This window comes from Oxyura jamaicensis, chromosome 11, assembly GCF_011077185.1.
Source record: "Oxyura jamaicensis isolate SHBP4307 breed ruddy duck chromosome 11, BPBGC_Ojam_1.0, whole genome shotgun sequence".
NCBI classification, from domain to species: Eukaryota; Metazoa; Chordata; class Aves; order Anseriformes; family Anatidae; genus Oxyura; species Oxyura jamaicensis.
The window spans coordinates 12,688,442-12,715,200 of NC_048903.1; the positions used below are offsets into that span (position 1 = coordinate 12,688,442).

At 35.8% G+C, this 26,759-nt stretch overlaps 1 protein-coding gene across 5 annotated transcripts in view; it reads left to right on the plus strand.

The window, feature by feature from the left end:
* CDH11 (cadherin 11) overlaps positions 1-26,759 on the plus strand; it is an 81,245-nt gene that overhangs the window by 51,447 nt on the left and 3,039 nt on the right. For all 5 annotated transcript variants that reach the window (XM_035336996.1, XM_035336993.1, XM_035336997.1 and 2 more), the window contains 10 exons: positions 9,683-10,077; positions 10,738-11,032; positions 11,791-11,910; positions 12,389-12,556; positions 15,419-15,606; positions 17,133-17,386; positions 18,372-18,508; positions 18,704-18,825; positions 19,661-19,778; positions 25,482-25,733. In XM_035336996.1, the coding sequence (XP_035192887.1) occupies positions 9,850-10,077; positions 10,738-11,032; positions 11,791-11,910; positions 12,389-12,556; positions 15,419-15,606; positions 17,133-17,386; positions 18,372-18,508; positions 18,704-18,825; positions 19,661-19,778; positions 25,482-25,733 (1,882 nt within the window). In that variant the 5' untranslated portion in view covers positions 9,683-9,849. The remainder of the gene's footprint in view (positions 1-9,682; positions 10,078-10,737; positions 11,033-11,790; positions 11,911-12,388; positions 12,557-15,418; positions 15,607-17,132; positions 17,387-18,371; positions 18,509-18,703; positions 18,826-19,660; positions 19,779-25,481; positions 25,734-26,759) is intronic.

The following is a 26,759-nucleotide window of genomic DNA, read 5'->3' on the forward strand; positions in this document are numbered from 1 at the left end:
TAATTATTGATTCAATTGTTCATTCAAAATATCTCAAAGTGGCTTTTATGCTTTTTATGGAGGAAATTTGCACTCAACTCAAACAGTTAAGCAAGCAATCAGAAAGAACCTTGCATGTGCATGGCTGAAGGATCTGAACTCATCCCTCTGCGGCTCCAAGAAAGCTGAGAAAAGGAGAGGAATTTGATTAGAAATTTAGCTCTCACCTTTCTTTTTCTGTCAAATGTATTTGAAAATGAAAGAGACTCTTGGTAATTCACTAACTTGTCAAGTTTTATAAAGATAAGTGTTACAGAGAATCTAATTATGTGAGCCTCTCTAAATGAGAATCACAATGGTTGCTAGATTTAAGCAAACTGCTGTCTTTTCAAGGTGGTTTGCATGTGCTTCTGAAGTGGCGATCTTCTATCAGAAACCTTCCTACTTGAGGGAGATCAAATTGAAGGGGACCAGGGGATCAAGTATTCTAGTAGAATTATATTCAAAGTGGCAAAACATTTTGTAGAGGAAGGCTCTGTGCAGTGAAGAAATTGATTATAGATTTAGCAGTGCATTCCCTGCTCAGATGTTTTGCAGAAATAATTATTTCTATGAACTCCATTCTAAAGTACTTCTATATATAGGTAAATGTATTATACATGCTTTCGTGTATGCAGGGGGTATGCAAAAACTATGCAATATCCACATTGGGTAACTGTTTTCGCTACATAGTAGGACTTCAACCAAAATAACCCAAAAGCTTTGGCACTATAAAATGTGTTGTAGAGAAAGACGTTCCATAGCTTTTGTGCTCCTTAGAGTTACGTATTGATGTTGGTTATATAAAGACCACGCAAGATGCTATAATTGTCTGGCATTTCAACAGCACTGCTGAAGCTGCCTCTAGAAATGAAGCTGTAAGTACAATACAGCAGATTCAGTTTAGATTTCTGATTACGTGGAGGATGTTTGCCCTTCAGCAAGAGGTTGTAGATCAGAACAGAAATTGATCATTTGCTAGAATTCATTCTGGCTGGGTTTGGTAGCTCAATAGACCTGCCTGTAGTCATTAGTTTTTGCTACGTTCTCAGTTATCATTTCTTAATCTTGACTTTCTGTCTAATTTTTGTCATAAACCAAAAAGACCCTCAGTCACAGTACAAGTGTTAGCTATAAATTCTTAGAGAAAAATAAATATTCAGGGTTGTCTTAACATGTGAGCACAGTATTAGTAGTTTGAAGTAAGTTGACTTTAGATCCCACTTACTTCCTCCTTGAGGTGTCATTTATAACCACTTACATAATAGGAAAATATATTGAAACTAGCATGGGCATAGGCTGCAACTATATTGGGCTTTGAATTTACAAGAAATTATAAGAATTCCAGTTTGTCTGAGATGCGTGAGAATGCAATTACTATTTAAAATAAACTCTACGAAGAGCTTAGTCATTACTTCAAATGACTCTATCAATCATCATGTTCTTTAATAAGACTACCTTTCTTATGCTAGTTGTTTTCCTGCAGAGTTTATGCTTAAAAACAGACAGCCTCTGTCACATTTATCTTAAGTGGATCTCCCTGGGGCAGCAAGTAAATGTAAAACTCCGTTTACAGCCATTTTTCATTTCCCAAGCCTTTTAATATCACTCTCTCAGGCTTATTTCTATGTCATTCACTTCATAATGTACTAAGTTGTCTTCCTACTTTCTACTGCTTTGTATGAGCAACACCAAATGGCAATTTCACTCTTTGAATGAGTTCAAATTAAATCAAAGTCTGGTGAAAATACTTTCCTTCCACGACGGTTTCAGAGGTGAATACTGAAGGATATATCACAACATGAAGAGGTTATTTTTCTTCTTCTTTCTTGCAAAATGACTTCTATTTTCAAAGAACCATCATTTTATGGTTCTTTGTCTATGGCTTCCTAACACTGAATCTCAAAGCTACTACAGGAAAATATGGCTACATTTCAGAAACTATTCTTTGGAGCAGCTGGGGATTATTGGCTTTAAACATCTCAGTAATCCAAAACAGTGCTATAAAATATAATTTAAAATTGCAAAGGATTAAGATTTCTATGCACAGGATTCTACAGAACTCAGAATAGGATTCTAGAAAGCTTACTATGCGTTTTTGAAGGTAACTTTTATTGCTAAAGATGAAAATCACCAGTTCTGTTAAGATTTTATTTATATATTTAGTACATACAAATCTTAGCATAACCTAGAGCCTTGCTATAGCAGTATAGCCCTAGAAGTTTCATCTGTTTGCATATTATATATAAACTTAAATATTATACATGATGCTCCCAGGCAAGACAGTGGAATATGGGGGGGGGAGTCTATCATTTAGTAGAATAACTAACAGATTTTCCCAAATATCTTTAAAGATTAAAAAAAAAAAAAAAACCTTTTATGGACTACTTCTGTCTCAAAAGCCTAATTATGTTTTGTGAGTGACACAGAAGACTTGATATCAATTTGCATTCAGATGAGGGTTATTTGCTGTTTGCTCCGGTGAGACCTGAAATATGCTTCAATAAGAAGAGAGATTCAGTGCCTCCGAAGGGCTCACAGGGAGTTAGTTGCTGGTGGTCTGTTTTAGAATTAAACATTGAGAAAAACGAGATTTACCAGTTACATATACAACATGAAAATCTTTTCCTGTATCACAGATCAGAGGTCTTGTCATTTAAACAAAATGTTTTACATTAGACTACTGGTTATTGTCCTTTAATGCTTGACTGCCAGTAGATAATTATATACATGACTAGTCTCATGGGATTTGTCATATTCATAAAGTCAGTTTGCTGGGTTTGGAGTCCTTTAGTTTTTCTTTTTTCTATTTTGTATGTGATGAGTAAGGGCCACGATTCTGGCACGTCGAGAAGGAACTCTGTTGGTATACAAATAGAGCTCTATGTCCTGATGCTGCTGTCAGAGAAGGGGTTCACTGGAGGAAGTGAAAATCCATGTCCTGATGGGATGATTTCCTGATTGGAATAACATGCACAAAGCCCTTCACTACTGTAGTGCAGCTGAAAGTTTTGTTTGTTTGTTTTTAAGAAAAAAAAAAAAAAAAAGCTAATATTGCCTTGACTTCTAATTCAGCTCATTCCATCTAAAGTAGACCTTGGGAATGATGAGGTGCCAGTGTTGCACCTTTCTCAGTTCTGCATGTCATATAGGTAGCACTGGGAAGGAAAGACCAGACATACTCTAGTTACAATGGGAAAATACAATAATTCTAATTTTAATTCTAATCTTGTCCAGATTTAGGGTACCTAGAATCTCTGGCGTTTTTCAGGACTGAAGGACTTGTTCTCGGAACTGTTTTTTCTGTGTGTCATGCAGGCTGGGTAGGCTGTATAGCAGACCTGATACTTTGTGAAACATTGTTTCAAGTAAATTAAATGAGATATGTCTTCTCTTCCACAAGAATTGTTTGCAATGAGTCTGTCTAAGCTAAAAAACATACTCAGAGGTTGGTCTGAGAATGCAGTACAGTTTAAAATCAAAAAGTAATTGATAGAACTAAGTCAAACGTGGCAGTTACTTTTAAAATATAAAAAACAAAATAACATACAAAATACTAAGTATTTTATCTTGTTTCATAATCAGAAGGGACCAAGATATTTTTAAATGTTTAGGTTCCATTTTCTTGAAATGAGTTAAAATAAAGCTGTGTTAAAAGGGGAAAAATTGAATTGAAACCAAATACTACGTTATCAAGATATGTGAAACTTACTGGTTAGGGCTGAATAGCTTTCTGCAGCAAGAATTAGCTTCACTCAAAAATATTTTCATATTAATTATGTGAACTTCTCGAAAATTAGGCATCAGGTATTAGAATACAGCATTTCTACAAGGTAATAAAAATACATGCCATGTTTAAATCCTGTATTCATGCTGCTACACATACATTTACAAATGCATATCAGTATGGGACAGATGTACACTTGCACACAGAACTAGTCCACATCCCTCAGTTCATGTCTTTTATTAAAAACTCCCAGAGCAGTTAAATTCAGGATATGCCCTAAAGATTAACCTGTATGGGCTCAGTGGGACTTAACTGATTATTTGAACTGGAAATCTCTGTCCTACCTCCTTTCCATAGAAACTGTTCATTTTCATGACCCCAATTGTAGTATTCAAGGAAGAAAGAACTAACCATTTAAGTTGAGCCACAGATCATGAGCCCCAAGCCACTTCAGAATGGCCCTGGTCCTAAAGGAGAGAAATGTCCAGGTTGGCTTTGCAACACCTGCCTGCACAGATGAGGGGTCCCTGCAGAGCTGGGGCACTGCCCGGCCACAGCAGGTCCCTCCCTGCCGTGGGCTGCAGGGGCTCCTCCAACTGTGTGGGTGCTGCATCCTTCTGCCCAGAGCTTGGGCGTTCTGACCTCCAAAGCTACCAGGATCCAATATTTACGCTGTCATTAAAAACTATTCATTTTTTCATCTGACAATAAAAATTATTGTAAAATAAATTGTTCATCTTTTCAGCTAATTCTAATTACAGCTAAAAAATCTCATTTGGACTGGGAGTTTGCTATATTTACTTGACACTCTTGCAAAACATTTCAGAATATAATCATCTGTTATTATATTGCTACACCGTGCTCTTGACTGCTTTCTGCCAAGTGTATTCCTGAGAACAATTGCTGTTTTAATGTATCATCCAGAAGTTGTAGCCTAGACAAATCAGAAAAAATTGTTTAGTCTATTATAATTTGGCATATGGTCATTTAATAGCACACAGGAAGTCAGCATGAATGTTTGGGATTATTTTTGCTATAAATATAATGAAAGAAATTTGAAATTGGCTAGACTTCATTTCCGTGACTGGTCTTGTCATTAAAATAATCATTGCTGGCTCTTTATTTTTGTCTGTTAGTCATCTATAAGCAGTCATTCACATTCGTGTCTGAAGTTTAGTCGAGCAGACTGACTTTTCAGATTAGCCTGTTAGAGCTGATACCACCTCTCTGCTGTGCCTCTGCATTTTGCAGTCTCAGTGCGAGGATGCAGAAGGGTAGTGGAGCTGATGCGTGGTGGAGCCGCCAATACTCCGGCTCTATGCTGTGCTGTAGTCTGTGGTCATAATTTTATTATTTTTCAGGTTGTTGATGGATGAGTTCTTAATTAGTTGCATAGCGTATTTCCATTAGGAATAGGGATGGATTGTATTTTCTAGTGGTAGCAGAACAGACTTTGCTTATGATAAAATAGAAATTTGTTAGCTTTGCATTTCCAAAAATAAGTAACAACTGTAACTAAAGAACATAGACCTATTATCCACATAGCTAGAAGTGCCCTGACAGCTTCTTCTCACAACTATTTAGGGAGAAATACTCTATTTCCGTGCAAACGTTTTGACGTCCCCCTATGCGTGATGTTCTTCAGTGTGCGGACTAGATTTGTTTTAACAATTCTCAGTCTTACATATGTCAACTGATAACTTACATGGTAGCATTTTGGAGTCCCTTTCCATTCATGTATGCCACTGAAGTGATTTAATCTTGTGTGTTGCATGGTTTTTCCTTTACTCTGGTAGAGCTGTTACTCAGTACCAAAATTGTGAATGTTCATTTGTATGTGACTGCAATCTGTTAATGGAATTCCTCCTTTTGTGAAAAGGTGTTTCTTAGTTCAAGGCTGGTATCCATTCTCCCACTTAAGGAAGTGGGAAGCAGGGTTGGATTTTTACAGATTTCTAAGGAAAACCTAGGATTTCAAAATTACACGTTGTGTAATTCTAAGCAACAATGGAAAAAACATCAGGATGTTGCAATTTGGTGAAATGCCCACCCAGATGCTGTTAGCTGTCGTTGAGGAATAAAATCTGTGTGCAGAAATAACAATGATGTTGAGCATCTCTCTCAGATCATGAGTTAAAAAAAATTCTAGAAACAGTCACAGCAAATGGTTGTGACAGTTCCCTGCATGTGTAATGTTGTGCAGTGTCTGAAAAGAAGCCCTACCCACAGAGAATGTGTGGACTCTGAGCCGAGCAGCATTCCAGCTAGCTGCTGCATGTGCTGGCCTCAGATCTGTATTCCATGCTTAGGGGACGATGAGGTATTTGTCCCTTAGCTCCGTCCATGGGAGAAAAGGAAAAGCTTTATAAATAGTGTAGCTGTTTTTCTATATTTTCTGATTTTCTGCTTGAAAAAAAAAAAAAAAAAAAAGGAAACTGTTAGCTTTCAGCAGTTGAGCTGCATTAAAATATTTGAAAGGCCTCAAGCACATTGTTTTGGAAAAGAAAAAAAAAAAGATTTGTTTTTTGTTAATAATACCACTTCATTCTTAATGCAGTTTATTTTAACTATAGCTAAAGAGCATCTTGAGCACCTTGGCTTTTAGGAAGAAAGTACCTTGCAGAAAGCCAAGCTGTAGCTGTTAGGAATTTAATTATTTCACAGACTTCAGTGGAACTTTATATTTGCTTTATATTATTAACTTTTCTAATGACGATAGGAGTCAGAGGGCTTACCGCTGTGGCAGCCTCTATGTAAGCGAACAGAGAGAATGAACTGCAGGCAGGGAGAAGGAGAGGGGGGCATGCGGAGGCTGGGCAGACCTTCCAGCCTGCAGCTCTCACCTGTCTAGCAGCAGTTCACATACTTAAGAGCCAAGTTGGTAGTACTAGCATGGAGTCCTTTCACAATGTAACTCAAAATAGAAGCAATTACCATATAAGAGCTATGGTGATTTATTTTTTTTGCCCAAATAGTGTTCACAGGATGAGATACAACCTGAAGATATGTAGCATTATTGCTCCCTCTATATATGTATACGTAGAGAATAAAAACAAAAGGTAGCAAGCAATTTTTGTTTTAAATCCTCATTAGTAAATTAAACATGGATGTGTGATTAATGTTTTGTTTCCAGCACTTCATACTTGAATAGCTGATAATAACCAGGGTATGTGTCAGCTTGGCTCTTCCATTGTTATTAAGCATTTTTATAAAGTGTTTACTGATTTACATAACAGTATTGAGAAGTATGGGAATAATGGTCATATTTGTTTACTTATTTTCATTGTTGAAATCATTATGGGATGTTAATGAAGAGTAATTATCAGAGAGTTTAATTTTCAAACATGTCCAAAATCTAGTAATGTAAGCAGTTTACTTAACGTTTTTTAGCAGCAGGTTATAAAATGCACAGCTGTCTAGGCATGCCTTTCTATTTCACTTCTGTTTGGAACTTGTAGACCCTGTTTAACAACCCCACTAGTAATTGCTGCACACAAATACCATGCTAGTATACTTGTCCAGCATAATTAGGTATACTGGACATGGCACTGAAGGCTCTTTGGCTGAAAGGGCACCCCCTAGCAAACTATTTCTGAAGCAGCAGTATCGTTGATTAACTGAATACAATTTTGAAGCAGACTGAATTGGTCTTACTATGTGAATTATATATATATTTTTAGTGATATATCTTTTTATTATTTATAATTTAGTTACACCACTAAATTTCTGTAGACAGACAACCCAAAAGAGTTAACAGAGCCTGCTTGCTGTGGGGTCAAATTTTGCCCACCACAATGATGTAAACCCAGAGGTGTTTCCTAAACAAGACAGAAGAGTTCATTTTACATCCGTGGGATGAGTACAGAATTTGATGGATTGTATTTAAAAAGACCCTTGGGTTAATAGATAGTTAAATAGTAGGGAAGCTTTGTAAGTAAATACTGCATACTAGGGGTTTCAAATTGATTTTTTTTTCTATGTAAAACTGGAAAAAAATCCTACTTCCTTTCCTTTTAGATCTTCTTATCATCAAAAGCTACTGCAATAATTAGTGTTGATAGACTTATCATACTTAAGCCACTTCTAAAACAGGTTAAATAAAATTTTTCAAGTCCTTTAAGTCCTACCTGATTTTTACCTCTCAACAAAATAGAGGTATAAAATAAGCTCTAAAAATACAGGCCTAATGCTCCACAGTTCACACACAAATGTTGTATCAGAATAACTGAATTTTGAGAGCATTTTTCTGACCAAAATAATAGATCATTTTCTTTTTCATATCTCCCATGCTGTTATGAGTCATCTGTAATGTGGCATCGTGTAACAGTAGTAAAAAATGAAATGGATACACCAAATGCTGTAGTGAATAAATATGCTTAAGAAAAGAGAATGGAGTAATTCCTCTCTTTGTGCCAGATTACGTTTGTATTTAAATGTGGGACTTTCATTTAATTTGCTATGCTGGAGTCATTATGGTGTTATAACTGAAGTTATTTCAGTTTTCAAAAAAATAAAAAGCAGCTTTTTTTAGGAAATGAAAAAGAAATATTTCCTTCCTTATTTATGAATTATTTATTTATAAAATCTGTATCTCAGTGTTGAGTGTATGTTATGTAACTGTGCAAAGGAATGTGGATGGGAAGACGTGACTGCTCAGGATTTGAGAAAGATTTCCCAAGATGAGTCGGCTGGCTACTAGTGAGATGTTAATTTGTTGCTGGAGTTACAGGTAGTGATGTAGGTTGAAGCTTTTCCCTATATTCACATTTTTGTACTACAAGTACCTTCTTATTTCTCATGAAAAATGATTTGGTTTTAAAGATGGTAGCAATTTATACATATGCCTGTATGAATATAACATTGAGTGTTTTATTAGTGTGTTGCAGAAGAATAAAATGAATTACACTGAAAAATGAAACAAAACACCCTAGGTACCTAGTAAAAATTAGCTGGTCTGTGAAGATTGAAGAATTGATGTTGGAAACCCAAGTGATAAGTCAAAGTGGCCTTTAAGATGGATCGTTAACTGACGGAGTTGTAGACCTTAGTTCAGGTTTCACTATATTACACAATTGCTGCTTCAAATATTAATTCTGACCTAGTATTATAAGAATTATTATTTTTATAAAAATAATATTATAAAAATATAAAAAAATACTAGAAAATAAGCATCGGTCTAATTCTGGTAATTTATATCACAGGGAAAACAGGAGTAAATAGCCACATCAATTGCTGTTTTATCAAAAGTATCTAAATATGTTTGTTAGTTTATGGCATTTATCATCAGCAGAACAAAGAGGAATTGGCAATCAGTGCTACTTCTCAGCTTTAATGACTTGATCCTCAGAGGGAGTGGAAAGGCTACTTCAAGGACCTAAATCCAAAATTTAGTTCCTCAGAGTCCGGTCAGCCACTGCTCCTGCCTTGAAACCCCCAGGCATTTATTTTTGGCATGAAAATCTGTTGGTCATTCCAAGGCCTTTTTGCAGGCATGTGTAGATATATTCCATTCTTGATAAGCAAGTATCTTGGTATCTGTCTTATATCTAAACCTATGGCTTAACAGCTTATATCTAAGGCTTATATCTAAGCTCCTAAGAAGGCTTAGATATAAATTAGGTATTTCTACAGTCATCTCACATCTTGGGCTAAGTCCATTTGGAAGGATCATGAGGGAATATAATTTAACTTTGAAATGAGTGCCCTAACCATCAAGTCAGGAGATTTTATAAGGTGGTAGTTACATGTACCAAAGCACCAACTATGCTCATTACTTAGTATTTCATAATCATTTCATAATCATTTTTATATTTTAATCTTATTCTCTCAGAATGTTCCAAGTTAGTTCTTATTCTGTTTTGCTTGATAAATAAATTACTGCACCTCAGAGACATACATAAAAGAATTGACATTTTTGTCCATTTTACTTTCTTTCAGGAATTAAGTTGGGAAGCTGCAGAGCACTAAAGTGATGCATTCAATGTGTGGTTGCAACCTATGTGTAGAACATTTTATCTGAAACTCTTAAGTGGCCCAAACTTTTTGGCTTCCAAGGTGGAAGGGGTAGATTCTCAAATACTCCTGTGCCTACAAAATAACCAAAAATGAAGGAGGACAATTGTTTACATGCCGCTCTTATCTGCCTGGGCATGCTGTATTACAGCCATGCCATAACTACAGAAAAACTGAACCACACAAGGCCATCACTTCATGGTCACCATGAAAAAGGAAAAGAAGGACAAATTCTTCATCGTTCAAAAAGAGGCTGGGTGTGGAATCAGTTCTTTGTTATAGAAGAGTACACGGGACCAGATCCTGTACTAGTGGGAAGGGTAAGAATTTGTTTTTCATTCACTGATTAATAATCATTAATTAATATTATTATTTTGTGAGTTGTTCTTTTTCTTGCCCTTGCTTTTCTGTTGCATTAGCTCTTTCTTCAGCAGCTCCTTATTTACTTAAAATTAATCATGTTGCTCAATTAATCATTGTAGCTCAATTAAGGAGCTAATCAAAAACTACCTAAATGAATACAAGTTTTTTCTGTTGACCTCAGCAGTGTTTGAATGAATGTATATAGCTGTCATTTACGACCACAGCAATCACTTGAACAACAGTATGTCCCAAGAATATCTGGTATCATTCTCTTTAAAATGAGTAATTAAAATTGTAATGTCGAACCCAGCAGCTCAGTAAAAGTGTACAGCTCAAAAGATATCTCTTCATCCTTTTGTTTTTAAGTTATCAGTAAAATTAAGTAAATCTCAAAGCTTGGATCTCAATTGCACCCTGTGTGTGGTAGCATGCAACTCTGTGCAGGCAGTGGCTAAGCACAGGCAGATGTTCATAGCATGGGCTCGTGTATGGATTATTGCCTAATGTAAGACAAGATTTTAGGAAACTGAAATTATATTAATTTCATTTTTTTTTTGTAAATATATACATGAAATTTATGCTATCTTGTTAAAGTATATCTGTTTATCATTTTGTAGCTTCATTCAGATATTGATTCTGGAGATGGAAACATTAAATACATTCTCTCAGGTGAAGGAGCAGGAATCATTTTTGTTATTGATGACAAATCAGGGAACATCCATGCAACAAAGACACTGGACCGGGAGGAGAGAGCTCAGTACACTCTCACGGCACAAGCTGTAGACAGGAACACTAACAGACCTTTGGAACCACCCTCTGAATTCATTGTTAAAGTTCAAGATATAAATGACAACCCGCCTGAGTTCCTTCATGAAAACTACCATGCCAATGTGCCAGAGAGATCAAATGTAGGTGAGTACTCATAAATGCACTTCAGTCCCTGGTTTTTGAGGATGTTGCATTGTCAGTACTTCTTGGCTTAATATAATTATTCTAGAATTTTGGGAGGTAAATCTTACTTCAAGCTCAGTCAGTGACTCAGTCAATTTATCTAATTTGCTGACCAAATCAAGGCTTGTTCAGCTACTGTCATGGTTGAGGTGTCTCTAGATTGCTCCTAGAACACATCTGTTTCCTCCTAGAAGGAGCATGAGGGTCCCCTAGAATTTACGGAGTGTGCATCCTCTGGGGTAAACATCCAGATCATTCCTCTGGCTGAGCTGTGTAGTAAAGCTAGGGAGTTATTGCCACACTATTCAATTTTTATCTGTTGTTTGAGCTTGTGTCTATCACAGAGATTTCTACAGGAATGATTTCTCTGACACGTTTTGAGGAAAATGTAAAAAGAAAACTTGTTTGGCTGTCTAATGACAAAAGGAATATAGTGCTATAAACTGTTGAGGAAAAAAAAGCATAATGATACAGAGTGACTGCTGACTTTTATACCTTCAGTGTTTAGAACATTAATCCACATCACAGTTGCTGACAAATCTTCGTGGATTTTATAAGTCTATTCTGTCATGTATAAATTGTGAAGTGATTTTTTTCATTTACCAAACCTGGAAAATAAAAAAGTTAAGATGTAGCCATACTGAAAGTATCTCTGCTTGGTTCTTACAGACACATTTGCTTTTGTTTGTATTTCCTCTCTCTTTGCTTTCCATCTTTAGGTACATCCGTTATTCAGGTAACAGCTTCAGATGCTGATGATCCTACATATGGGAACAGTGCCAAACTGGTTTACAGTATTCTTGAAGGTCAGCCGTACTTCTCGGTGGAAGCTCAAACAGGTATTATTGACCAGTTTGAGTAGGACCTCATAACTGGAATCTATTAAAATGAAGAATTAAATATATTGACCAAGGCAGTATGTGTGCTGGTGTGTTTAAGCAAAGCTTCCTTCGTTCTCTCTTGATGCTAGCTAGCTAAGCTGCTTAGCAGGTTGTTCCCCTGGCATTTGGTAGAGCTTCTTGGTACACTACCCTAGAAAGATGTTTCTATCTTTTGTGGTATGATATGGTATGATAGAAATAACAATTTCTTTGCTGAACTGTAATTCTCTGGGGCAGCTCTGTGCTGAACTATTCCAAATATTTGGGCTAATTTGCTTGCATAGTGTCATGCACAGCATAGAGGAAAGAGAATCCGGAATATTACTGTAAATACTGCTGCATTTTAATGCACATTAAAAAAAAATGCAGTGTCCTGGTTGTCATTGATGTGAACATGTGAAAATTTGTGTGTGACACGTTTTCTTTGTATTTATAGGAATTATCCGAACTGCCCTTCCAAATATGGACAGAGAAGCTAAGGAAGAGTATCATGTTGTAATACAGGCAAAAGATATGGGAGGACACATGGGAGGCCTCTCAGGGACAACCAAAGTGACAATTACACTTACAGATGTCAATGACAACCCACCAAAGTTCCCACAAAGTAAGTAACACAGTCCTTAATCACATATACTACTAATACCCATATTTGCATAGCATCAGACATATTCAAAACTTCAAAAAGCAGTAACTGATGGATTATCACAGCACATGTAGGAATAGACAAATATTATTTACACATTTTTGCTAATAACATACAGAACTTCAGTATCTGGGTGATTTACTTTGTGTTGCAATGAGCCATTATTTAAGGTTAAAATTGGATTTCAAAGATTTCTAACTCTATACTTCATTTTTAACACCATTGGATCATGTTATATTAGAAATATACCTGTGGTGTGATCAGGGAGACACAGTGTGGACTTCTCTGTTAATGGAGAAAGAAGTCTCATTTTCTGGGACAGTTCAAGCAAATCTGTACTAGAAGACGTACCTCCCCTGCAGCAGTTCTGGGCTAAGCTGGTTTACTGCCTTTCCCATTTTCATAATTATAGTGTGGATGTAAAAGACTTTTAAAAATCAAAGTGTGTTTACTTCTCTGCTCAGACCATGAGAATATTAAGTAATCTTTGTGGAGGAGGTTAAAACAAAATTCCTACATGTTTTATATAGGAACAGATTCTTCCATTGTGGGAGAGGTCCAGTAAATAGTATTCTCATAATGTGTGTGCAGCAGAAAGCAGTAAAGGTTACCCATGCTTGAAAGAAGTCTCCAAGTGGCATCACCTCAAGCCTTTCAGTAATCCATTTTGTTTATCAATGAAGATGGACAAAGGAAAGGAGATCTACTTTATGTTCTTACAGCTGTATTTCTCAGGGTCCAAGAGTCTTGCTTTTTGGGCCCTTGACAGAAGTGTTGTGCAGCCTATTAACAGCTCCTGATTATGCCCTTTCAGGTCTTTGACAGACCCTCGAGTGAGCATCATTTTTTATTTCACATAGCCTTCCATTTTCAGTGTTGATGCTTGATCCTTTACTTCTGTAAACACTCTCGGGAATGATGTATGTCAGTAAGGATAAAAGTTATGACTGGATGCTCCTTATACTTTATCATGGCAATAAAACCAAATTTGGTACAATTACATGTTGAAATTGATGGTTGACGTATATTGCTGGTGGTCAAATAAAGTCTATTTCAATACCTGTGCTATTTATTTTTCATGTAAAAAATTAGTCAGGGATGACATTAACAGATTCAGTCTTCACAGTTGGGTGAAAGTATATTAATGGACCCACACAGCTGTCCTACATCTCATCTCTGCATGGGATTGTTTTGGAGTGCAGCATGTGCACCATCCTACCCCACCCTGCTTCCCCTCTGAGCATCCATACAACACTGATACATCCTGGATGTGAACATGGCTCTCTGCCCATGCTGCAGTTTCCCGGACCCTCAAGCCAGAGCTTAAATGACACAGCCAGCCCATAAATGTAAAAATCTGTTAACATTTTCTACCATTCTAACAGAAAAGTGTTAAATCCTAAAAACTTCAAGTTCTACACACTTCACAAACGTATCTTTTTAATCCAGTCATAACCTGGGACTCCACTACATGGTATTTTTGCTCAGTAACTCCACCAAATTATGTATTTTTCTCAGCAAATTCTAGTCATTTTACTGAGTGCAAAAAAATAATTTTGTTTTGTGAAAATATTTAAATCAATGTTCGGAAATGTGAACTATCAGTTATTTGACTTAATCATTTGCCCCTAATTTTAAAACCTTAATTGGGAGTGCTTTGTAACAAAACCAGGATTTGGCCAGTTTATATAAATAGCCAAGTGTATTTTTTTTTTTTACCTTTCTTTTTCTTTTTGTTTTGTTCATTGCTCAAACCCTTAATGAGTTATGTGCTTAAATTTTGGATTCTTTGTGACAGGAGTTAATGGCCTATTTCCATGACATGTGCCAATTGTTTTTACGGGTAATGAGCCAAGTCCCTGCCTGGTGTAAGTCTCCGGATGTTCCTAGAGTGCTACTGTAGCAACAAAGAACAACTATGGAGAGGAGGATAAATTATTTTCTCATGCTATTTTGGTGTTTGTATTATTATTTTTTATTCACTAATATTGATGAAATGGCAGAAAATGCTGACATAGGTTTGCAGGTTTAGAACCAGGTTATGTTATGTGAACACTGTGGTAAGTTGGGAAGGTCCAGGAAGCAATGGTCCCTAAAGGACAACTGTTGGTAAGAGATTTGTCCAGAAAGAGTGTTGGTCTCCTCTAGTGTCCTTAATACACAACGAGAAATGTGTGGCATTACAACTATTGGATGGTTTTCCTTTTTAAGTTTGATGAGGGAAAGCCTTTTTTTTAAAGTGTGGAATCCTACCCAAATTGGTATATATTCTCTGTTGTGGTAAATTGTAATAATCACTACAACAATACATTCATATTCCAAATTACAGTCATAGAAAGCAGCAGTTTTATTCTTTAGTCAGTACAGCAGTGAGGTATATCCAATTCATATTATATCATTTGTGGCTACCAAATAAATTGGCAGAAACACTTCACAAGTATAGAATTGAATGTCATACTGTGAGTCATATGAAATGGAGTTTTCCTTCATTTTTTGTAGTAACGTCTTTGATATGAATTATAACCTTGATGTCTGTATTCTGACTAATCAGTTGTCTTTTTAACCCCTCCCAGAACAGATAGGTATACAGATGTTATGTAAAACATCAATGAAGAGGTAATTTTATATAGATTAGCAATGTGTTTTAAGATTTCACAGATGCCTTCTCAGAGCTCTTTACATCACAACATTCCTGCAGGGAATTTCAAAATGTAAAAAATTACTGTGGTTAGTTGGAATTTATAAGTTAAATGAGTAAATTTACAACTGGAGAGCAGACTGCACACTTAAGGCAAATGTCTTTTTTTCTTCTTCTTCTGCCAGGTGTGTACCAGATGTCAGTGTCAGAAGCAGCTGTTCCTGGAGAGGAAGTAGGAAGAGTGAAGGCCAAAGATCCGGACATTGGAGAAAATGGCTTAGTAGCTTACAGCATCATTGATGGAGACGGAGTGGATATGTTTGAAATTACAACAGACTATGAGACTCAGGAAGGTGTTGTAAAGCTTAAGAAGGTGAGTAGTACTGTCCTTTCAAACCTACCAAAGTGCAATATTCTTTGTTTCTGACCAAGTATGTAGTAGTAATGGGTTATCACCTAAGCTAAAATATCAGTAAATGCAATTTCACTTAATTTGTTTCTAAAGCTGTGATTAACTCTTAATATTCCATTTCCCCATTAGCTGAATTGGAATGGAAGAAAATAACCAAGAAGAGTTACATAAAAACTGTACAGTGGATTAATTGCACAAACTAAATGAATTCATAATAAAAAGTCACGGTAAAATACAATGCCATCAGCTTCATTGTTAATGAAGTTTTGCCTAGTGCTGATAAGTAGCAGACATTCGCTGTTGCTTTATGTTCAGTCTGAACAGCCTCATGCCCTATAGTTTGAATTCCTCAGCTGTGCATTGTCCAAAATACTGTTCTGAAGGAGTCACAGGCTATGCCAAAAGCAGCAGAAATACTAAGGTGATTTCATACATCAGCATGATTTTTGAAAGTGTTATAAAATAAATTATAATTTAGAAATCATAGAATTGTATTCATTATTTAAGTATTATTATTTTGCCTTTCATATCTTTTTAGTTATTCATCTCCTTTGGAAATACTCAAAAGTCAAAGCAGAAGGCCTGGGCAACCTAACTTCTAAGTTAGCCCTGCTCTGTAAAATGGGGCAGTCTCTCTGGATGAGACCCAGAGATCTCCTTTAATCAAAATTATCCTGTGGTTCAATTACTGTATTTGTTCTAGAGGTGGGAATGTTTGTCTTGTGCATTTTAAAGTGTGGGCATACTGTCACTGCCTGCATTCAATTTATGCTGTTAGCCTACTTTGTGAATTGTGGTTGGCACCTCTTTCTCAGATATTTAAAGGCGCAATCATTTTGAGGTTTCCAATGCTGCAACACTGCAGCCATTTCATGTTGATGACAATGCCGATCAGTTATCAGTTGTGTCTTGGATCAGGCTCTCTAAAGGACCTAGCTGGAATTATTTCACCTCCCTGTTGTAAATTGACATGAGATCTGTGGATGGAAAGAACTGGAAAAATCAAAGAACTACAAGCCATCTTCATATTTCCTCTACTACTTAAAAATAATAATAATAATAATAACTTCTTTGTCCATACCCATATCTCTAAAGGAATGCCTGACAGCTTGGGGATAGTTCAAGCCTGACATTTTGTAGGAACCCCTTTCCTATTCATCCCTCTTCCGTGCTATGTGGAAGGCTGCGCAAAGGAAAGGTTAATTTTCCCAGTAAAGATGATTTCCTGAGAGATGCAGGAAGCAAAGAGCAAGACAAAGAATCTTGTCTTGATATTTTGAGTGCCTTCTTATGCTGCTCCATACATAGAATGTAGCTCCTTCTGTTTCAGTCTTTTTGTTTTTAAATACACACATTTCAGTCCAAGCTTGTTGACAGATATGCTCACATTTGTTTTATGTTATTGAATACTAGGAGACTGTTTACTGCTTTTACACTAGTTTTGTTAACTCTGTTGAATGAATGCCTTATTTTCTTGTTTCTCACAGGTCTTAGATTTTGAAACCAAAAAGTCCTACAGTCTGAAGGTAGAGGCAGCCAATGTACATATCGATCCGAAGTTCATCAGCAATGGACCATTCAAGGACACAGTAACAGTGAAGATTACAGTGGAAGATGCTGATGAACCACCTGTATTTTTAAAACCAAGTTATATTTTTGAAGTACAAGAAAATGCAGCATCTGGTACTGTGGTTGGAAAAGTACATGCCAAAGACCCTGATGCTGCAAACAGTGCTATAAGGTATGCTTCATTAGAACAGGCTGTTTCTTTCTAAGCATGGTAAGCTTTTAGAATTGTTGTGCAAATTAAGATAGCATAATAGACCTCAGATAGTAATATTCCTAATTTACACAGAATATTGCTATCTGTAACCATACAGCATTGCTTTTATGTCTTATTCCATAAGGTACTCTTTTCTCAAAGTCTGTATCAGAAAGAGGTAGTGGAAGTGTCCCATAGCTGTGCCTACCTAAAATATACCTGAAGACATCTGTATTAGATTCTATTCTATATCTTATCCCTCTTAAAAAATCTTATTTTATTATCACTTTTTTTTTTTTCAAAAGATAGTCTGTAATCTACTGCACACACTTCTATTGTAAAGTGTTAAATGTAAAGCGTTAATTTCTAATGAAAACCACATAAACACACCTACTTTCTGCAGTTATATTGGGTAGTCTTCTATTAGTGTACTTTGTCATGTTTCCAGTGTAACTTGGATTATAAAACACCATTTTGTGGGTATAGTTAACATTTTGAAGAATTGCATGGTAAAGAAGTAATCAGAGGTGTATAAAACTGTGGACATGTGTAGGAAATGGATAATACTTAATAACCTAGTATAATCAATTAACATTCTGAGTAATCCAAAGATCAGAAGTTTTAAATGATCTTTGTCATTAATAGGATATAGATAAAAACAGAAATATCTCTGCAGATATTTTGTAAGAGAAGAATGTAAAAAAAATTGGGGGGGCTTTAATATACAGACTTCAAAGAACAGTAATTTTCACTTAACTACTAGCATTCTGACATAATATTTTTTCTAAATGTAGAATTGTACCTAGTGAACATCCTTTTAAAAGAACCATTTATAATTACATTGAAAATAATATTAAGGGTACTGCTTATAATTATTTAGAAAGGATAATGTTATTAAAAAAATGGATGCATGAAACGGCTAAATCTTTCTTTTACCTAATTACTGACTTTCAATCTTCTTTAGGTATTCAATTGATCGTCACACTGATCTTGAAAGATATTTTACTATTAATGCAGATGATGGCAACATCAAGACAATAAAAGCTTTGGATAGGGAAGAAATTGCTTGGCATAATATCTCTGTCTTTGCAGTTGAAGTTCGTAAGTATTTCACTGAATTATTTTATTATCAATTTTATAAATTCTGTTGTCTTCCAATTGACTCAAATTGGTATGCTGCAATAAATCCTATTTCTTTTTCACTTGCATACAACTAATACAGCTTTTGCTGTGATTTTGTTTGTTTTGAGGGATTTTCCTGCTTCCATTTCATTCTGGTTTTGCTTACACCCATAGACAAACAACACCAGGAAGCTAAAGTTCCGGTTGCAATTAAGGTTGTTGATGTCAATGACAATGCCCCCAGATTTGCAGCAGCCTATGAAGCGTTTGTCTGTGAGAATGCTCGAAGCAATCAGGTAAGCCTCTGTGCTCCACCTTCACCACATTTGAATTTCTTTCTGTAGGGTGTTAGCCCAGCTTTCTGTTGAAAGCTTGAAAAAATACCAGCAAACGAATATTTATTTTTAAATGTTGGCCAAAATGCCTAGAACGCTCATCCTGTGTGTACTTTCCTGTGTTTTTATTTTGTATTTCTATCGACAGATAGCAATAAGAGTGCTTTGTATATTGAATGTGAATGATGTTGGCTGTAAGTATCCACCAGTACATGGGCAACAGAGCTGGTTGGGAACAACTTTCCCAGTTGTGAGCTTGATTTGGATATTAAGAAATACTCAGCATCTTACAAGAAGAATCATAGTACAGTGCTTGTATGGTATAGTTTACAGATTTATCCCTGAACAATCTGCGAGGAAAAGGGAGAGCATCAGGTGGAAATAAGGCACTCTACACTACCTGCACTTTTTGATTTGCTGTAGCAGTTTTGAAGAGACATTGTGAGCTGCTGAAGTTTCTGCAAAATGTTATTTAGCCTACTAGGTTATTATTAGCACAGGTCTGTATATAAGAATGTGTATCTAGGTGTATACTTTTACATCTACAATCCTGTGTTGGTTAAATGTAATATTGGTTAATTAATGTAATGTTGGTTAAATGTAATAGAAAGATTGCCTTTCTAGCTTTGAGTCTGCGCTATGTTTATAATTGAGATATTTGAGATATTTTCAAGTTTTCAGCTATTTCCTCTGACTTTCAAAATTCTTTGTACTCAAAAGATTTCTCAGAATGCTGTTGATATGTGATGTATCCAGAGAAGGAGCTGTTTGCTTACACACTACTTTTCTTTTACAGCAATTTATTACAATTAGTGCTGATGACAAGGATGACTCGGCCAATGGACCAAGATTTATCTTCAGTTTACCACCTGAAATTATTCATAATCCAAATTTTACACTCAGAGACAACAGAGGTTTGTATGAAGGTTCCCTCTATAATAGTGTCCAAAGAAATGACAAAAGAAAACTAATGGCCAACTTAATGTCATACAACAGCATTTTCATTAACTTTGTCAGAGTGCCTGTTTTCTAGAGATTTAGGGGAGGAAGGCAGAAAAAATACAGCTTAAATACAGGGATGTTCTTGGAATAATGTAATGCTTATTAACTCACTCATTTTCTTGAATAGATATTTAAAATTACATAACAACAGCCTACACGAAAATCCACTGCCATTTTATCACCCAGGAAGAGGGTAAGAAACATTGAGAAAAATGTTCACTAAATTTAATTAGTAGGTCTCCTTGATTTAAACAAAACTCCTTCCTAATCTAAAATTAGTGAGGGAAGGATAAATTATTATGTTGCTTGTATTTTTTCACCTAATTCTGTTTGCTAGTTTTTGGATGTCAGGAGATATGGACTAGGGTCCTAAATCCTAAATGGAAAGAAGTGCAGTACTGCAGTGGAAAGTACTGCAGTACTAAACTTTTGTAGGAAATTTCTGCTGTGAAACTGAAATCCAGAGTGGGTATATCTCAGCATATGGGTATCCCGATCCCTTTGCCAGTTTTCTGTTAATGAAATACAGTATAGTCTTGCATTCAGAATGAGCATCATAAGAGGTAAGAAATTTTAGTAAGAAAACAAACAAGCATAAATAAAGCATAAAAGCTAAAACTTACTTGATATTCTAACATGATAACATTATTGAACCTGACTACCTGACTTGCCAAATGTTTACAAATTTGGGGGGGGGGGAGCGGGGGGGGGGAATACAGATTCAGCCATTAACAATATTCATTCTGTTTATTTAGTGATAATCAGTATAATATTTATGTTCAATGTTCATTTGTTGTTTTCCTGTACAGGGAAAAAAAAATACAGTTATAGCTTCCAAAGAACTGGTTTTAAATAGCAAGCTTTAATGTGTGAAGGAAACACCTGTTTTCTGAAATGTAGAACTCAGCTGAACTGGTTTAAATTTATTGTAGATTGACAGAAGTACAAAAGGCAACATAATCCAGATAAATCATTTCAGTAACAACTTTTTTCTCTCAAAGTTATGTTGTGATATGCTTTCTATCACCATCAACATCTGAAGTGAGGACAATTATCATCAGAATTCCTAAACAAAAGTTCCATAATTCTTGAAGGATCAAAGTAGTATTGTTGCTTAGTACTTGACACTTGTACATACATAAGCAATTCATAAAGGATCCAGTGGAGAGAATATATTTATTCTCTTTGAAGTAAGAAAAACACCATTTTTGAAAATTTGATGAATGTATTTTAGAGAGAAGTAATTAGTAATGAATTCTTTTCTTGAGACCCTGAGGTCAAATTTCTCCTTACAAGGTATTTTCTGGTCACCATACTAAATTGAAAATGGATTAGATTGTATAATCTAACAGAGAATGCATAGGTCAGAATTGAGATGCTTTGATACAGTTGCCGGCAAATGGTCTTATAGTGCCTGACTCCATCCTATTCCATTAATCTTTCATTTCCATATTCAGCAAATTCTCTCTCTCTTTCTCTCTTTCTCTCATGACAAAGCCCAGATAAAACTGTTTTGTGATAGAAATGATGATATCCATCAAATGTAGTGACTATACCTAAATATCTGAAAAGGTTATTTCAACAAGACAGTATTTAAGGATTGAATCTTACTGTATAAATTTTTGTTTAGGAAATAAATAGTGTAGTGCAATCCATCCATTTACACTGTGTGTTTTCTATCATTTTTGTACAATCCTTACTGCAGCCATGTTGTTTATTTAACTATTTCTGTGTTGTTTCATTTTTTAAAAATGTAAGTTATGGTACTGTAGAGATTTTAAATTCTGTTTACTTCCATATAAAGAACTTCTCAGAAAGAGTGTGCTATCATTGGCAAGTCAAATAATTTACATGATCATTTAAAGTTTCTTTTTCATTTGTAAATCTGAGCTGTCTATATACCATGCCACTGCTTTCAGAGGGAATTACTAGTTTCAGAGAAAAATGGCTTTATTAACTGTGGAGAACAGTTAATGAAAACTCCAATGTTTGGGTCTATTACAGAACTTTAAAGCGAATACAGTCCTATAATTATCATTTAATAGAGTTTCTTTCTACCAACTCCTAAAAGTAATCACATATTGCAGTAATCCAAAAAAGTAATCACATTCTACATCCTATTAATAGCCTACTGTGTTACCAAGTTTTTCAGCTGAGACTATCTTCAGTAGAAAACATGAGATAATGGCTTATCACATGCTGTGATAAAACACCGAATTACTTTTGCGCTGTTTACTTACATTATACCCCATAAGTAAACAGCACTGTGTTTGCCCAGGCTCTGTTCAATTTTACTCCCATTGAAGTCAGAGCTTCAAAAGAGCAGCAGAGGCTCACTGCACTTCACCACAGAGAGATGGATTTTTAGCAGATGAATTTCCTGCTTTAAATCCTGCCTTGTCTGTCCTAAACTGAAATACCCTTTACTTGGGCTCACCTTGTGTGGAGGCCAGGCACAAAGCCAATACTGCTGGAAGTATTGCAACCACCTCGCTTTTGCATGCTACACCAGGATGCATTATACCACACTGGCAAAAGTGAGGTGTGGTGATGTTTTCAAATATGCAAGACCGAGCTTTATGAAGACTGAAATTAAGTTCATGAGTCCAATAAAATCAGTGACAATAATAGCTGGAAAAATGAGAGTATGTGTATTTTCTGGATGGTGTTGAGATGAATATTTTCTTCTGTCTTTGTGTTCTTTAAGACTGCCAGTCAAGTAGCTCCCATATGTGTTAAGTAATAGTTTTAAGCTGGTATTGACATTTAACTTCTGTTTCTTGGCTTAAAAAAATGCCATTATACCTGGATTATAGTTATACTCCTGGGACTTGAAAATGATGAAAAAGTAAGGATGAGAATATTAGCTAGGATTATATATTATCTTTTATCTAGGTAAAAGAGTTTTATTTTCTCTTGTGGATATTATGTTCTTTCTAAATGTGAGAAGTGAAAATACACAGAAAAAAAAAATGACGTGGTAGTCCTTTTTAATTTTTAGCCAGGAATGTTGATTGGATTTTACTTTTAGGTATATATATATATATTAACTTAGAAATCACCTCAACTTAAACCAGATAAATGACTCATTGGATCACATTCAGCTTTAGTATAATGTAATTGACCGCAGTGAAATTGGCCAGACTGTGTAATAACTGAGTAATTTTCCATCCTTTTCTTATTTCTAGTAGGAATACTAGTTAAGCTATTAATAATATTTGCCAAAATTCAGGAAACATGCAATATGATACAATAAAAAATGTGTAACCAACAGACTAAATATACTAATACTTGATACCGCATATATTTCCTTCCAGTTTGTCTTTACAGCCTCTAGGCAGTTGCATCTCAGTCCTCTATTGATGTTCATATATTTTGGCACAAGAGTCGTCTGTCCTACTGCACTCTAATTTAATAGAACAGATCTTTGTTCTCAGGTTGATGAAATGAATTATTAAATGCATTTTAGACAACCCTTTGGAATAATTTGATTCTGTATCAATATATGTTAGTTCAGGTATTTGTTGTTAGGTTAATAGATATCAGATGTTACACTTCTATTTATATAAAATCATTATGAGCCCATTAACTTACTATCCAAAAATAAGACCCCATCACATAAACACTGATACCACTAAAGTCCTTTAAAAAATTGTGCCACAAAACCTAGCTGGGGAAATGTTGCATGTAAACGTTTAGAGGGGTAGAATGGCTTTGAAAAGAGACAAAGGGCACGTCCAACAACCATAAGTGATACTGGGAGGTGAATTAATTCTGCATGTATCAAACCTACCTAAGACGGTCCTAAAAATATTCATCCTTTTCTGGTGTGATCTGCAAAATTTTCTAGTGTGGAGAGTCTCAGTAAGCAGGACCCTAGTACAAGCATCCTTCTCATCCCATTAATTGATTTGTGTCCATCAAGTCTGGGGAGTGTTTCAGACCTTCTCCTACACCAGGGGTACTGTCTGCAAGGGTGATTAATATAAGGCAAGAACACTTCTCTTTTGGTATAATTTATTCACAGATTTTCATGGAAAATGATTAGATCATTAAAAGAGGTTTTATGGTTTGCATTATTAAATTCTTGAATTTATGCTGACTCTTCAACAGGAAAATGATTAATCTTCTGCAGTACCCCAAGGCAGCAATAAAATGGAGGAGAATAGCCCTCTGTTAGTAGATAAAAGGACCATTCTATTCTCTTTTCTTCTCTTCTTTTCATTATATAGTGAAAAGTAAAGAGCATTCTTAAAACAGAAAAGGTTGTGTGAATTAAATCCTCATCATAAACTAGTTTTTGAATGTCTGAAAACCACAGATGTGGTTGTTTTGCTTTACTTACTTCGGGATGTTTACAATTTTATAAACTTTGGTTCAATCTGAGAACGGAGAAACAAGAAGTACAAATAAAGAAATGCTGTTCATGCTTCCTTGCCTTTGTCTGTCAAGGTTGGGAGCAGGAAGCCCTGGCCATCTCATCCCAGTGTTTCATGTCACACACTTCCCTTTCAAATGCTTTTGCCCCAGAGAGCTCAAAGGACTATTCAAAACAGCTTTCTGTACTGAGACAGATGCTTGGTTTTGATGCCCTGGACCAGGAAGCCCAAGGCTCAGTGATAACAAATGGAAATGGTGTTAGACAGGCGCCTTAATGCAGTACATGGCCAGGTAATTCATAATGTGTCCCGACAGGCTGTGCATGTATGATTGAGCTGTCTGAATTCTGGTTTGGAGGAGTTTGGTTGAAAAACTGGTTTTGCCAAAATGATGCTTGCTTCAGTGCATCTTACTGAAATAGATGAACATTGAGGCTCTGATCTGCTAATACACAGTAAGCATTGGGTTTTTTGTTCTGGTGGGAGTCTCATTCACACAGGCCATGTTGGTGTTTTCCATTCCTGTAGCTCTGACACCAAGAGCAATAGGTCAATAGGGGGGTTCATTTTCTTCCCCTCTGCTGAAGGCTTTAATTCTCAAAAGAGCTTAGAACCAGCACAAACAGCAATACCAAGGCCCCGTTGTTCTAGTAGTTGTTGAAGTATTGTGACTTTCCCAGAAAGTTGCTGGGGTGCAAAAAATACTATTACAGTCATTTTCTGGGATAATGGTTTGCAGGATAGGCTTTCAGTGACATATGCACTGTTGAGTATTTAGAGTTAATGTGTTACATTGCCTTAGCTGGTATATCTAATATTCAGCTGTTTATACAATGTCTGTTTTATAATAAACATAAACATTATGAATTGTATAATCATTGCTTTGTTTACTGTGAGCATATTCCCTTGTGGTGCTTAAGTAATTGGTGAACTTGCATATGAAGGATGCTAAGATACTTTGAAAAGAGAAAAATTTATGTTAAAAAGTACTAAAAAAGAGAGACTTTTTTTGTTCCTTGTATTACCCTCATCACCTTTAAAATTGGGGGTGGTACTGTATGAATGAAACACAATACTGTAATTGCTTTGGGGTCATTAGGAAGGTGCTACTTTGTTCATGTTGTTTTTACATTCTGAAACATCTGAAAATTCAGGGCCACTGTGGCAAAATAGATTTTTTTCATATTTGCTCAGATTTGAAAAAAATGATAATGACCATCTCCCTTCTTTAAACAGATAACACAGCAAGTGTTCTTGTTAGACGTGAAGGATTTAGTCGCCAAAAGCAAGATTTATACCTTCTTCCCATTGTAATAAGTGATGGTGGACTCCCCCCTATGAGCAGCACCAACACCCTCACCATTCGAGTCTGCGGCTGCGACAGCAATGGCTCCTTGCTCTCCTGTAATGCTGAAGCCTACATCCTCAATGCTGGATTGAGCACTGGAGCTTTAATTGCCATTCTCGCTTGCATTGTGATTTTGTTAGGTAAAAAAGTTCTTTACTTATTATTCTTCTACACTTGTTTGTATTAAAAAAAATAACTTTGCCTTTGGCTCCAAGATGGAGAAGTCAATCTTTGTTTCTTAGCATTTATTTGTACAGGTGGCACTAATCTGGCAGGCTGAAATGCAATATATGATAACTGCAATAGAAAGCACCAGAGAATTTGTCTGTGTGTGCTCAGAGAATGTCCTTTTGTGGCCTAATATCAGTTAATCAGGGACACTGTTTAAAGGAGGTCACGACATACAGTTTTAAGTTTTGTGATCTTCCCTGGATGACAGGTTCCTTATTGAGGTCAGCCAGATTAATGGCTCCTGCCAGCTATTTCCCTCTAACTTCTCTTGTGTTGAAGACAAATGAAGGGCTCAGAAGACCTGCTTTTAAGAAAGCACTATAAAGCATTTCCTGATGATTTGAAAATATTTACATAAAATGTTCTAATTTGTCCGTAGTAATTTATAGTCTCTTCTTATGTATTTTTAAGTAATTTTAAAGAAATATGCAGTGAGAAGGAACACGTCAACAAAGGCATGTATTTTCATCTGTTCCTTCAGAAAAATTCTATTGTCATGGAAATGCCCAGAACATGGAATTAGAGTTTAGCTTTGGGCAAACAGGGGAGAGTAAAGATTGATCCTTGTTTTGCTGCAGGCAGACATGTGATTGGGCAGCTCAGGCAGTGCTGCTGCATTAGGGACCCACAAATGCTTTTCCTGAATTAAAGTCTTGCATTAATGATCAATTAGTATGAGCAGTGGTATTCAGCCCAAAGAGGAACCCTCAGATCAGTATGCTCAATTTGTGTGGACAAACATCATAGCTTTTACTCAGCTGGATATTCTAAAAATGCTGATGTTAGCAAAAATACATGATGAACTGAAGCTTAAAACCTGAGATTTCAGCGAAGGCAATAATCTTATTTATAAAGCAGCTACCGTTTGAGCTGCAGACTAACTTGCCCTTTTTTTTCTTTTCTTTTCTTTTCTTTTTTTTTTTTTTTTTTTTTTT